The sequence below is a fragment of the Nicotiana sylvestris genome, chromosome 8, assembly GCF_000393655.2.
Source record: "Nicotiana sylvestris chromosome 8, ASM39365v2, whole genome shotgun sequence".
Lineage (NCBI taxonomy): Eukaryota > Viridiplantae > Streptophyta > Magnoliopsida > Solanales > Solanaceae > Nicotiana > Nicotiana sylvestris.
In genome coordinates this window covers 164,722,517-164,738,197 of record NC_091064.1, presented here as the reverse complement: position 1 = coordinate 164,738,197, position 15,681 = coordinate 164,722,517, and the positions used below count along the sequence as shown (strand labels likewise).

The following is a 15,681-nucleotide window of genomic DNA, read 5'->3' as shown; positions in this document are numbered from 1 at the left end:
TTGGAATTTAGAGATTTTGACTGTAGAGTTCTTTGGTAACAAACTGTAGCTTTGATCAATTAGAACAAGTAGCGAAACAAATTTTTGATAGAAAATTAGTCATCAACAATTGGGGAAGCAAAGCACTTACAAAGTTATCAAGCAAAAATATATACATTATTAACACTTTTATAAATGAAAAAGGTGACCGTAAATGATAGGCACAACTATATAAACTGATCGAACCAATTAACAAATATTTTTACATAATATCTACGATGGCCCCGTATGTATCATAAGCTATCATTTCTAACGTCTTTTAGATTTCTTCCTTTCCTAAAACAAAAAGGTTATGAAAATGTGTCTTTAATTAGAGCTAGCCCTTCCAAGTTAGTTCCTAAAAAATAAAAACATATATAGGTCATACAAAGACTAAAATGCTATTGCAAGTAATGTGAATATAACTCTATTGGGTCTTCTAAAGAAAATCAAAACTCATATATCGAACTTACAATAAAGATTGAAAGACTTAAGCCACACAAAGTTCCTTCTTTTATTAAGTTTGATAAATATGATCAACATTTAGTATTTTCATGAACTTCTATCTTTTTAAAATTTTATTTTACAATTTAAACACAATATCTAATACTATAATAAATGTTAACTTTTTAAAATTAAATCTCATTAATCTCGATACACGCGTAACGCGCGTACCCTAAGAAAGAGGTTAGGAACATTAGGATTTTTAATGAAGAAATTGGGAGAAAATTAATATGGATAAATACATTTTAGGTGAAAGAGAATCTCAAGAGAGAGATATTAGGATAGTTTCAAATAAGAGAATTTCAAGGGAGAGATTTTAGGAATATGAAATGTTGTAGATTAAAATAAATTGTATTTTATATAATTTTCTAAAAGTAGTTGTAACTTATTTAATTAAGTACTAAATAAGTTATATTACATGTAAATTCCTTTTTTTTAATGTCTTAGAGCTACAGATTAAGTGTGTTAGGTGGATTGGTTGGGGACTAATGGGCTGGGTTAGGGCGGGATCAGTGTGGTCCGAGTCTGGGGAAGGGGCGACCATTTTTGGGGTGGGTCCGGCGAGCCGGGTTGGCGGGGCGAATTTGTTATCCCGCCCGGCCCACATTTCGGTACCAGTGGACTGAGTGCTGGCCGGACAGGTCGGGTTGGGTTTTTTTATTTATTGTTATTATTATTATTATTAAATTTGAAAAAAAAGAAGAAGTTAAATACTTGAACAAGAGCATAAAAAATAATTTCAAGGCTAAAAGCCTTTTAATTTTATTGAGTAGAAATATAAACTTATATTTTTTTAGTATAATTTTTAATTTGCAACTTTATATTTTAAATTTAATAGTTGCACATAGTATATATGTTAAATTACATGTTATGATTTAAATACTAAAATTATAACCCTAAAGGCCTTTTTATTTTTTATTTTAATGATTTCGGTAGGTTTTTCCGTTGGAAGTAGAATGTCTTGGCCAAATTCTTTGGCACCCTCACCGCTTCCTGCCGATATAATTTGCTTCGTCTTCTTCGTTAATGTTTGGATGCTTTTATCCTGAGTTTGGTTGAATTTTGAATCCGGAATTAGCAATCTCGGGATTAAGTAATCCATAATTGGGTATTATTCTATCACACGTTGAGGTGGAATAATAGTTTTAGGATTAATTAATTTCGGGATCAAGACTAAAATGGCAAAGATGTCCTTCTCCAAGGCTCTTCCCCCAAAGTATTTTACACAATAAGTTAAAATTGAAAACAAAAGTTTACCAAACGTATCTAGAGTGCACAAACACATGTTCAATACCCCGTGTATCCGTTTTAGTCCAATGAACCAAACATCTTCCAATGAAAATATATTCACTAAATAATCTCATTATTATGTAATCCATGTATTATAATCTCATCATTATAATCCCGGGATAACTTGTTCCCCTGCCACACAACCTCTTAGTGGATAACTTTCTGAATACGACAAGTTTCATCATTCAACTTTGTTCGAGATTCTTTTACGTTGAAGGTCCTAAAGTGGATTACCAAAATTTTGAAGTTAATACAAAATTTTCAAGCACAAGACCTTGTTTTTTTATTTGACATAGCTGATAGATGTTTGTCTGCAGCATGTTTGTATCGTCTACAAGAGGCTACGTCTACTGTCTATTAAAAGAATCTGAAGTTGCTGAACTGCAGAGTGAATGGGAATTCTTTTTTTACCTCAATCTGATTTAAATAATAAAACAAGATGTGGCTTCGTTGGGAATTAAAAAGAAAAAGAAAATCTTTTTTCTTGTAATTTGCAGATTGCAGCAGTAAGCTTAGGAAATACAATTGACTGGCAAGCCAAAATAACCACCGGAAAAGCCTGGCTAGCAGTCGTTTATACGAGTCGATACGGTTCTATCTGCTTTCCTTGTAGCTTTACCCCGAAGAAAAACACCATACTGTACTTTTAGGTTTTAACTAGTTATCTCGTGATCTTTAATAACCAACTTTTCTCCTTTTTTGACTTTACCTCTTTCATTTCCTAATTTACATTCACCATTTGAAGCATTTCATAAAAGTCATGACGTAATTTGTCTTCTTCTTTTTTTTCATCGGAAATGACTCGATACACTCCATAACTAGTCTTTCAACTTGGGCAAAAGCTCCAATATCAAACCTATTTCCACCAAACTACTTCGAAATATGATGGATCACCGGGAGCTAGACTAAAAGATATGTAGGGTTAAGTTGAGAAGATCTTGCCATATTTGCATGTCCCAGCAATAGATATTGTCGTAGGTAGTAGGAGAATTGTTCTTAATTTCATGAATTTTGGGACCAAGAAAACTGAAAGGTAATATCAAAACAGAACTTCAGGTAGACCAGCCTGCATCATCATGCACTTTGGCATAACAGAAGAGTCGGATAATCCGCTCAAACTTTGTTTAACTCCACGTAAAACTATGCAAAACTTCTAATGACACACCAAAACCAATCTATTTAACATTACAGAATCCAGTGCTGAACAAGTATGATTGGACAGGTATACCGCACCCGGAACTATAACAAAATGATATTACACTGGAAAGTATGGTTCAACATGCGGACACGAATTGTGACCACAAATGCTGGAACAACAAATATCCATGAGGGCTGTGCCAAGACCACTTTAATATAGATTGAATCACATTGGAAGAATAACAACTTGAGGGGGTGGGGGGTGGGGGGAGCCTCTAAAAATCACATAAATCCTCCAGAACAAAACCTTGTAGATGACATACCAAATTTACAGTAGCATTCTGGATGAAGGTGCAAAGACTCACGGAACATACCCAATATCCTTGAAGTACTCATGCTCAAGGGCATTCCTGGCAGTGATTCTCTTGCTGGGATCCAAGCGGAGCATTTTCTGAACGAATAATAAGGGAAGACATGAGTAAAACGGGGCAAGGGATTCTGATAATAAACTGAAGTCTCTGGATATAATATTATATAACTTTAAACACCTACTAATTGTCCATGCCTAAGAGAAGCACAAAAACAACTCATCGAATTTGCTACACAAAAATGGTTGAAAAACACATAAAACAACTGGAACCCGACTGTCTCATTCTCCAATACAAGTTATCCAAATAAAAATGGAAGAAAAGGAGTGAAGGGCATAGACTATAGACACTGAAGCATGTAATATAAATAAACATCATGGTCAGAAGGAAAAAGAAAAAAAAGGAAAACATGAGTGCAGCAGTTTGAACTTCCCCTACCTTTTAGAAATATTATTGGGCAAAATTCTTACTGCTATGAATTGTTCAACGTGCTTCAAATGCCAACTGGATGTTGCAACTTCAAAGCTAGAGGTTCAAACAACCAGCTAGTTCTGGAACTTAATGAACATTTCAACTAGGATAGTTCTCATGAAAAATCAAGAACACATGCTGGAAATTCATTCAAAATTCACGTAATATTCGTACTCATAAGAAGTATCTTTCATTTGTGAGTGAGTAAAAACTTACATCAAGAAGATCAAGGCCTGCTCCATCAAGATTTGGGACAATAGTTGCCAGGTCCTGTAAATATGAGGTGATCCAATTAAGTACTTCGCAGAATGAGATTCTAGAAATCTGGACAGAAATCAAGTAAAGACAAAGAGAAACAAATCACCTTAGAAGGCCATTTTGGGAAGGCAGATTTAAAATCAGGCAGAGTAGTCACTCCAGGCCATGTATCCTCATTTGGAGTACCCATCACTCTTCATATAGAGAAAATTAGAGAACATCATACAGACGGAAAAATCTAATAACGTAGAGCACAAGGAACAAAAAAATGAAATTCCTTGTAAACGAAAGCTCACTGAAATTATTGATACGATAAAAATCATAGGCACAAACCTATAGACAAAGAAAGATAAACCATAGCACAAACCCAATTTTGAAACCTTCGCACACCCCATAGAGCAGTAAGAAAAGATGGATCAATTAACAAATAAAACTGCACGTCAGCAAGAACAAATAAAAATCACACTGAAGGATCAGACAGCTAAAACTAAAGTTACAGAGAACTTGAAACCATATTTCGTTCAGTAATCCCATTCCAATTAACTTTTGTAATAACTTTAACTTATTTAGTCAGAGATTTTGGACTATGATGCATGATAGATTTGGAAAAGTCATGACAGTGAAGCAAAATTTTACATTATGATAACATTTTCACCATCAAAATATCACCATGTACGTTCTCTTTGTCAGTAATAAAGCATCCACAAAAGGACGGATGTGTAAATTAACACCTGAAAATCTTGAAAAGTTCATCAATCTCGGAGTCACCAGGAAACAGAGGGCGCTGAGTCACCATCTCAGCAAATATGCAACCAACTGACCACACATCAACAGGAGTAGAATAATGGCGTGATCCCAGCAGTATTTCTGGTGCCCTGTACCACAATGTCACCACCTGAAACAAGGAAGTCAACCATCAAAATTCTATTAAAACAACATATGGATAAAACCCTCATTGGGTTCTGGATCTTGGAGAAGCAAATATGAAAGATACACGATTGATGGACATAGCTTGGAATACAATCTCTTCGAATTTATCAACTAAACAAATAGAATAACTTAGAGCTAGAAATGGTTAAACAATACATGATAGAGAAAGAACTTGTTCAGTTAGACAAGTTGGAAAAAATCTCGAAAAAGATATCAGACATGACGCCAATTTCGGCTCATAGCCAACCACTTTCTTGTCAGGCTTGAAATGGAATATGAGACAACAGACAAGGTAATACAATAAGAGTAGGTCTAGTGAATCTTTTAGACAGCGAAAAACATGTCTGTACCTCATGAGTGAAAGTTCTGACAGGAATACCAAATGCTCTAGCCAATCCAAAGTCTGCAAGCTTTAAAGCATTTGTACGTCGATCTATCAGCAAGTTTTGAGGCTTCAAATCTCGATGAAGAACTCTATGAGAATGACAATAAGCAATACCACGGAGTATTTGATACAAAAACATCTGCAGAATCAGAAATATTACTTAATTGCTGATCATAAAGAAGCATGTGAAACTGATAAACCCTAACCAATCGAGTTACACTCTATAAAATTACAAATCAGATAACATTTATTTTTAGGGATATCTGCTTAGTGCATCACCCTCCCTCTGGAAGTAAGACTGTAAACAGAGGTACACGTTATGACCAGCTTCCTGGTGAAGCAACAAAACTATCAAATGGCTAACACATAATGACAAAGCAAACCTCCAAAGTGTCATAGACATTTTACTCACTTTAACCAGACGTGGATCCTTAGAGAATTCAGGAGATGAATCCATGTGCTTCTTCAAGTCCAAGTCAAGATATTCAAAAACTAGATACAATCGCTTTTCACTGTGCACAACATCCTGCAACCTGACCAATAAGAAAAAGGAACTTTCTTGAACTTGTAGGAGTTACTGGTACAAACTAGAGAAATAGTTTTTTTCACGTTACAAAAGATGCTTTAACATTGCAACTGAAGGTACAGATATGTATGCCGTGAATCTCTTCTCTAATATCTAATTTCTTCTAATTCAATCTGCCAAACCAAGAAGAGACCAATCCCCTTTGCACTTACAGTTGTTAAAAGGATAATGAAATAGCTGTCCAAGTATCATTCTAGTTTTTCTTTTTCCTCATCTCTCATCATCATGCAGACAACTACTGAACCTTTCAACCAGTTTCTAAACCTTTCACATGTATAATGACCAAATCATCTTCTGTTGTTAAATGTCCAAACCCACAAAACAGACAAAGTAATTAATAAATAAATAAAAAGTTAGAAAACAAGGCTTAGCTAACATACAATTTGATAGAAACTTTAGGTTATATGAAATATTACGAAACTAAAGCTTAAATATTCCTAAAGTTCCTTATCTGCTAATGCAGGAATGACTGTGATGGACTTCTTTGCTTTTTTAAACATTCTACCTTCAAAAGATGTTACTGGTTATTGCACAATTGAAAATGTGCACATATGGTTTTAACCCATATATGAGCAACTTCTACAGCATTTCACTTCTAAATAAGTTGTTGAAATGTCCAACTCTAGAATCCAAGTAATACCATATGGCTTTACCTTCCGTACTACATGCCTACAAACAATTGGAGTATAACCAGTAAGAAGTAGAAGTTGGCAAACCCAATCAAACTTGAACAAAAGCTGGATATAGCAGTAAAACTAGGAGGAAAAATATATATTCCATGAGGATTCCCCCAGGATATATTGAAGCAACAAGTTTCTACTTCTAGATCCTGTCCCAACGACCCAAAGTAAGATGTATGGGATTCTCTTCATCAAAGGACTCCTTGTTGCAGCATTCACATAAGATTGGTATTTAAAAGAAGTTTTCATAAAGTGAAAGAAGCCGGTAAAAAGGAACAGCATCAAGCACAGAATCACATAAAGCAAATCCAAATTCACTCTCTAAAGAAAAATAGAATAGTGAAGACCTTGCAATAATTTTAATAGAGGAGCATATCGAAGTTCACATGTAACCAACCTCACATTGATAGCGTAATCACAAGAAACCTAAGTACAGCCCAAACTACACTCATGGAAATCGTAATATAAAATCACATAGTAATATCACCAGATTACCTCACAATATTAGCATGCTGCATCTCTTTCAAAAGAGAGATTTCTCTAATAGCTGTGCTTGGTACTCCCTCATCTTCCTGCTCCAGCCTTATTTTCTTCAGCGCAATTGTTTCATTAGTTACACGATCACGAGCCTTGTACACTACACCGTATGTTCCTTCCCCAATCTTCTCAACTTTTTCATACTGAAATTACCCTCAAAATCACTCAAAAAAAGAGAGTAATCCTAAACCCAAAAGCGACTAAAGATACAAATCACAACTCCTTTACCTGGTCCATCTAGGTCAAACTCAATGAACTCCCTGAAAAAGGAACGAAAAACCAAAATGCAGCGATTTTCAGACAGCAAAATAGTAAGCAAATCAAGCTTTACAATCAGAAAGCTAATCCAAAATATAGTATATATTCGACTATCAGTATGAAGTGACCCATTAAGCACAGTTTCACTTCAATGCAGACCCGAGCAAGTTATTTAACTGCATCTTTGCACTTAAGAGTCTGACTACTCCGAGAAAATAACATAAAAGTGTGTTTGGTGTGGCAGAAAAGGCTTTACTCTGGAATTTTAGTGTTCGGTTACTGAAATAGTCAAAATGTTTTCTCCGTGCTACATTGCAACTTCAAACTTAATAAAATATTAGTAATTAATAATAAAAATAAAATTAATTAGGGAAATTCAATTTCAGTTGGTTTAATGCTCGTAAGATAAGAATGGCCAGTCAGCAATTTCAATTGAAGCAACTAATACACTAATCTCCCTTATGTTACAAACACCACACTATTAAACATCACTACATCAGAGATCTCCAATTCAATCAACGCATTAATCAACTTAAAGCATATAAATAAAGCGCAAACAGATTATTGAGAAAAAGCAAATGTATTAGACAAAAAAAATGCTGCATTATTCAAATTGCAGTAATCAGTAGATAAAATCTAATAAAGCTTCAAATCTGTTGATTTACAATTTACATACAAAAATGGCAGTAAGTCATATGGATAGTATGGTGAAGTCGTATGTCGCCATCGGAAGCAGAAATGAGAAAGGGAGTGGAGAATGTGGAGTCACCTTTGATCGAAAAAAGAGGACTAAATCGCCGTCGTGAAGCGGAGGAGGAGGCGACAGGCAAGTGTCGGCGTACTCGTACCAAAATGTTTGGACTACAGTCAATACTCTTCTTTTGCTTCTATTTGCATAGAGGGCCAAAATGCATTTCACCTTTCTTATTTTCCCTTCTTTCCTAAACCTTTTTAATAATGTAATTTCTTTGTTTTGTTTTTGAGTTTCTAAAGAGTTTTATATGAATATTACAAGTTATAACAATGATCAATATAATAGTAATAAGATAATTGAGATAATAGTATTACAAATTAAGATAACTGTTCGAGGTCAAAAGGATTATAATAGTAATAAGAAATCCCTATAGCGCTCTAAATAGTTAATCTTAATATTTTATTCTCGTGGTGTTTAGATTTATGCGTAAAATAAATTTTAACTTTTTTTTTATTTTATAATAGTGGATCCTCAAATCTAGCTACCATCAAGGAGTATGGTGAAATAGCGTAATCGCCTATTTTTAAACGGCGGTCTCGAGTTATAGTTTGAAAAAAGAAAAAAATTACTTCCCAGTTATCTTGGTCGGGAGTAACTTTTACCTATCGAAATGAATCCGGATTAATGGAGTCAGTAAATTTGAAATTCCGAATCGTAAAGGAAAAAATAATAAACACTTCCTGATAACAATTTTTCTTTTTTTTCGTTTTTGCCCATTGAGGGGAAAAAAAGTAGCTACTTCTACAATTGTACGCTTTATAAAGCAAGCGTGCTCCTGAACCGAGTAAATTCTGTTAACATTTAAACTTGCTGCATTTAAAGCGAATACCACGTTAATTAATGATTTTATACATGGAGATTGACAACCCAACTAAAGAAGATTATAAGTTTTTCTTGTACAAAGTCATGGTTGGGGAAAATTGTTTCAGATATTGTTAATTAGGCTCAAAAGATATTAGGGTTTAGTCAATTAACCTATCTATATATAACAGGAGAGACAAATACACCATAGTAAGTCAAGTGCCAATATAATAAAAAGTCACTTTGCAATTTTAGAACAAAGTTAATTAGGCTAGGTAATACCGTAATAGTTAGTTTCTTTTTGAATTTAAATTTTAATAAAATTAAATTATGCATTATTTTCATTAATCATTAGTTATTCTTTTTGAATTTGAATTTAAGAAGAAAAGTCTAATTGTTTATTCCATATAATGTAGAAAAAAATAATCAAAATATTGATACATAATTACATTTAGCATATATACATAAATAAATAAACAAAATTGACCTTGCATATACAGGCCAAAATACTAGAAGGCAAAGATATCGAACCGGCAACGAATCTATTCACTTCCCCTAGGGGCGCGGATGCTTCCCTTCCTCCGATTCCAGAGATGCAGCAATTTAGCTTTTCGTTTCTTTTCCCAACTTTTGTACTTGTGCCATTTTGGCACATTTATTGTGAATAAAAATATTTTTTCTCAAGTATTGTATGAGTCTTTCCGCGTTCTTTGTTTGAACATTTATGCAAGTTTTCATTTTTGCATATTTCTTGCTTAAGTGTTTTGTGCAAGTTTTATTGTTTGCGTCTGATTATGCAAGGCTTTGGGTGTATTTTCCCCTGAAAGCATATGGATTCTGGGCATAAGTTCTTCTGAAATCAACCCTTATTGTGAGGGTTTTTAATAAAAGAGTGCCCTCTTATGTTTATGGTGCTCTTGAAGAAGACGTCTCTTGTTCATTACGACACTAGCATTTGAAGTACTTGTTTAACTTTCAAATGACAAAATCAATTCATCATTCAGACAAGAAACAAGATAGAAATAAAAGTACTTTACTTTATTCCTTCCGTTTTCAAAAAGTACATAAGCATTCGTTATGCTAAAAAGAAATTGTCATTTTTTGTGGCTAACTTGTACAACTTATTTCTACGTGGATGGACGCGCCGTCCCTAGTCCCGATTATACAACTATGTTTCCGATTTTCATATTCTGGTCAACGCGGTAGTCATTGTTGTCGTATCCTCATATCATCCCCCCCCCCCAGTGTTTGAATGCGAATTTGAACACTGGAAGTTTTACACCTTTGAGGACTCCACAAATGAATTGCTAGATAATCTTCAGTTCGATAAGAAACTTCACTTCCCCTTAGGAATATATGCTATCGAGCCAAAGAATATCTAAAAATCTCCAAATGGTTTGCACTCATGAATGGTCGGGTAACCTTTACTTGATAGCAAACTTAACTTCCCGGTGGGAATTTTGCTACCAAGTGAAAGACTCCGAAGTGATTCTTTGCTTGTGTGCCTTGTTACTAAAAGGTCTTATTGCTGCTGTTGAAACCATCTTCGTAGTATGTTTTTCATTGCTACCTCATTGAAAACCTTGCCATAAAAACCCGATTGGTACAAAATCTGGAAGAAGGGAAACAAGTGTGGCAGATACTTTCAGTACAAGTGATGTTCTTCAGCAATAATATCTCTTTAGGTGTGCCACATTTCAGTTGCTTGGCAACTTTTCTCCATCTTGATTTTCCAACTCGTATGAACCTTTTCTGATGACAGCTGAAACCCAATAGGGGCCTTACCATTAGGGGTGTTCATGGTTCGGTTTGGATCGGGTTTTCTCTAAAAAGAAACCAAACCAAGTAAGTCGATTTTTCAAATATAAGAACCAAACCAAACCAATTAAGTCGGTTTTTTCTCGATTCGGTTTATGTCGGTTTTTCGGTTTTTTCGGTTTTTTTCTTAAATATAAGACATACACTACTAAACACATATTTCGGCGACCACATTTTTAACGTAACACTATCAAATCAATTATCCTTTAAGAAAACTATTATTTACCAAGATATATTGATGATAATTGAATCAAATAGTGATGAATAATTTAAGGACTCAATTAAAAATATATTATTTTTAACATGAAATAGATTCTTACACTTAACAAAAGAAAACTATCAATCAAACTAGAATGTAAAGGTAAAGAACTGTACTAAAAGTGCAAACAATTAACATTTACTATAAATTTTTTGAAACTTTGTAAAAAAGTATACATATATATAGGTGTAATTCTAAATTTAAAATAGCTACTCCTATATTCGGTTTGGTTCAGTTTTTTTTATTAAAATCAAATCAAACCAAACCAAATTTGATCGGTTTTAAAATTTCAAAACCAAAACCAAACCAAACCAAAAAGTATCGATTTGTTTTGGTTGGTTTGGTTTGGTTTTCGGTTTGGTTCGGTTTTTTGGATTTTTATGAACACCCCTACTTACCATGTTGGATCTAGCTTCCCTGCGTTGAGTTCTCGGGTGTTTTGAGTTACTTTCCTTAGAACTAATTCTCCTACTTTGAAATAACGGAAATTGGATCTTCGGTTATAGTATCTTTATATTCTTTGTTTTTGGGTTGCCATCCTTATATGCACCAAGTTCCTGCGCTCATCGAGTAGCTTCAAGTTGACTAACATTGCTTCGCTGTTTGCCTCTTCAGTTGCCTAGAAGTATCTCAAGGTAGGCTTCCCTACTTCTACCGAGATTAAGGCTTCTGCTCTGTACCCAAGGAAGAAAGGAATTTCTCCTGTGCTCGATATGGTCGTTGTTCGGTATGCCCATAGCACTCCAGGCATTTCCTTAGGCCATTTAACTTTAGTTGCTTCCAATCTCTTTTTAAGATTTTGTATAAGTACTTTGTTCGTTGATTTTACTTGATCATTTGCGCTCGGATGATACGGCGAAGATGTGATTCTTTTGATTTTCAAGTCTTCAAGGAATTTGTGATCTTTGCGCCTTTAAATTGTGTCCCGTTGCATGCTATATCTTTTGGTATTCAAAATCTGCAAATTATGTTCTCCCATCAGAAATCCACCACTCCACGTTCGTCGATCTTCTGATAAGGACCCGTTTCAACCCACTTAGAAAAATAGTCAGTCAAAATCAAAATAAATCTTACCTTGCCAGGGGCCTGTGACAGTGGTCCGATGATATCCATTACCCACTTCATGAACGGCCATAGAGACAGAACTGAGTGCAATGGTTCTGCTGGCTAATGTACTAGTGGTGCGTAGCGTTGACATTTATTGCATTTTTGTACGAAAGCTTTGGCATCTTGTTCCATTTGGGGCCAATAGTATCCCGCCTTACCAATTTTAGTACCAAGGAGTTGGTACCCGAATGATTTCCACATATCCCTTTGTGGGCTTCTCGCATAACATACTTAGCTTTGGAAGCTCCCAAGCATCGGGCCAACAGGCCTTGGAAATATTTCTTGTATAGTTGGCCTTCCTTGAAGCTATATCATGCTGCTTTGGCGGCACAACGCTCGGGATGCCTTGGAGTCTTCGGGAAACTTCTCGTGTCCGAGATAATCAATGATCTTATTCCTCTAGTCCTAGACCAAATTAGTTGTATTCACCTCATAGTAGCTATCAGCGTCCAGAATTGAGTGCATGAGCTGTACTACCATCCTAGAATCTGATCCCTTCATTATTGTTGATGGACTGAGGTTAGCTAATGCATCCGCTTTTGCATTTTCTTCCCTCGGGATATGCATAATTAACCATTCCCAGAACTGAGCAAGCAGAGCCTGAACCTTCACTACGTATTATTGCATACGCTCCTCTTTGGTTTGGATGATCCCGTAGAACTAATTTATCACCAGTTGGGAGTCACATTTGATTTCTATGACCTCGGAATCTAGTCCTCGGGCCAATTTGAGTCTTGCAAACAAAGCTTCATACTCTGCTTCGTTGTTAGTCAAATGGACCGTTCTTATGGCATGCCTTAGGGTTTCTCCCTAAGGTGTGATCAATATTATGTCGAGTCCAGATCCCTTTACTTTGGAAGCTTCGTCCGTAAACAGGGCCTACACTCCCAATGTTGATTCTGACACCATCACTGCTTCTTTGGTTGCTAGAGGCAGCAATCCCGAGCTAAAATCAGATACAAAGTCGGCCAAAATATGTGACTTAATCGCTATCCTAGGTTTGTATTCTATGTCAAATTCACTCATTTTGATGTCCCATTTGGCCAACCTACCCAGGAGTTCGGGTTTGTGAAGGATATTCCACTGGGGAAAGGTGGTCACCACAGCTATCGGGTGATATTGGAAGTAAGGCCTCAGATTCTGAGCAGCGACTACGAGAGAAAAGGCCAGCTTCTCCAAATGCGGGAAGCGAGTTTCTGCTCCCGTTAAAATTCTACTAACATAATAAATGGGAGATTGCATACCTTCGTCCTCACGGGCTAAAACAACGCTTACCTCTACCTCCTAGACTACTAGGTAGACTAACAATTTTTTACCTTCTTCGGCTTTGATAGTAACAGAGAGCTTGACAAGTATCTTTTCAAATCCATTAAAGTATGTTGACATTCTGGGGTCCACTCGAAGTTGTTCTTCTTTTTTAGTAGTACGATGAAACGGTGTCATTTCTCTGATGACCGGCAAATGAACCTGCTCAAAGCGGCCAATCTCCATGTGAGTATTTGAACCTATTTTACGCTTGACAGCTGGTTGGGGATGTCTTCAATGGCTTTGATTTTATCGGGGTTTACCTCAATCCCCCTTTGTGACACGAGAAATCCTAGGAATTTGCCAGAGATGACCCCGAACGTGCACTTCTCAGGATTAAGCTTCATATTATGCTTCCTTAGGATGTCAAAAGTTTCTTGAAAGTTCTTAAGATGGTCACATGCGTTCAAAGAGGTTTTCCCTGTCTCTTTTTCGAACATCTTATTTACGAGTCGTTGATAAGTGGCTCTGACATTCTTTAGACCGAAGGGCATTACATTATAGCAATATGTGTCCGGCCGTTGCATCAATTATTTGATCGATGTTTGGCAGTGGGAACAAGTCCTTTGGGCACGCCTTATTCAAGTCCTTATAGTCTACACACATGCGAAATTTATTGTACTTCTTAGGAACTACTACTACGTTAGCTAGCCAGTTTGGATTCTTTAGCTCTCGGATCGACTCGATATCAAGTAAGTGAGTCACCTCCTCTTTGGCGAATTTATTTTTGGCCTAAAAAATAGGATATTTCTTTTGTCTTACCGGAGGAATGTTAGGATCCAAGCTTAGCTTGTGTACAACTACTTCCGTTGGGATACCTGTCATGTCCGTATGCGACCACACAAAACAATCGGTATTAAACTTAAGAAATTCAATAAATCTAGACCTGAGCTCGGGGATGCAGTCCTGTCCCCAAGTGGAATTTCCTCTCTAATAACTTTTCAAACAATGTAACTTGCTCAAGCTCTTCCGTTGTGGACTTTGTTGCGTCTGTCTCTTCTGGTACCTAGAAATATCGTGGCACCAAATAAGATTCTAACGCTTCTTCCCCCTGGTTAGCTTCACTTGATTCGGGAGTAGGCGCTGGTTCCTGTAATTGCTATGCCACATGCTCTTTCCTTTTGCTACTGGAGACCGAAATCTCATTCATCTCCCTTGCCGTCGGTTGGTCACCTTGTTGATACCCAATTTCCCCTATATATTTTCAATATACAAAATAACTTCAAAATAGCATATATATATATGCATATATAAGCATGTTCAAGTGTTTTATTATTTTTTCATAATTTTTTAAAGGTTTAAATTGATTTATTTTCTCCCTTTTTATCCATAAAATCCCAAAAAATTATTTTCAAAATTATTATTTTGATAATTCATCTATTGGATTTTCATATTTATGATAACCAAAATATGGCTAAGGTAATTTTTACATATTTTTACAATTTTATTCATTATTTTTAAAGCTAAATTGCACTTAATTGCAATATTAGCCCTTTTAAGGTTTAATTAGGTTTTATATTCATAAAATTGGGTCTGGTATTTTTAAATTGTTAATTATATATTATAAATTATTTATCCCTTTTAATTTAGTTTTAAAAAACTATTTACTATTTTTATAAATTAAAAAGGTAAAAAGTGGCTATTTAAATTTTAGCCCAAATTGGCTTTCAAATCTAACCCAATTCCCCGGCCCAATTTCTAATTAAACTCAACCCTAAACCTTTTTAACCCTACCGAAACCCGGATCCCCACCTACCCCAAACGGCCACCATTCTACCTACCTAAAATAAACCTAAACGACTCCCTTAACCTAATTCATTTCTACCAACCCGCCGCCCTTGAATCCCTCTCCTCTCAAACCCCTCTGAAACCTAAGGCTAACCCTAGCTGCCGCCATCCAAATCCACCCTAAACCCCTTCAATTCTCACTCAATCCATGACCGTTTGATATGTATACCGGTCTCCTATGTCTCCTGGTTGCCTATTTTTGTAATTTCATGGAAAGATCTCGAGGAGATCTAGTCCAGACCTTGCAAACATCTATCCATGTCCTTTCTTCGGCCATCCATGGCCGTTCGAGTCGGATTCATGGCTTTTCCGGCTAGATCGGTAACTTTTCGAAGTCTTTCTCATTTTTCTGGGTTCTCTGAAACCCTAACTTTAAAGGCTTTCCGATTTTTCTTTCAGATCTGTCTTAGATCTGTGTATGTTATGA

The 15,681-nt window shown here is 35.8% G+C and overlaps 1 protein-coding gene across 1 annotated transcript; it reads right to left on the bottom strand.

Annotated features, from left to right (window-relative positions):
• Window positions 1–2,969: 2,969 nt before the first annotated feature.
• On the bottom strand, window positions 2,970–8,348 carry LOC104219864 (cell division control protein 2 homolog A). The gene is made up of 9 exons (XM_009770610.2): window positions 8,192–8,348; window positions 7,393–7,424; window positions 7,123–7,307; window positions 5,774–5,894; window positions 5,327–5,500; window positions 4,778–4,941; window positions 4,153–4,240; window positions 4,005–4,058; window positions 2,970–3,400 (listed from the first exon to the last, which is right to left on the bottom strand). The coding sequence occupies exons 2-9, from the start codon at window positions 7,399–7,401 to the stop codon at window positions 3,311–3,313; spliced, it is 885 nt and encodes a 294-aa protein (XP_009768912.1). The 5' UTR covers window positions 7,402–7,424; window positions 8,192–8,348; the 3' UTR covers window positions 2,970–3,310.
• Between the last annotated feature and the right edge of the window lie 7,333 nt (window positions 8,349–15,681).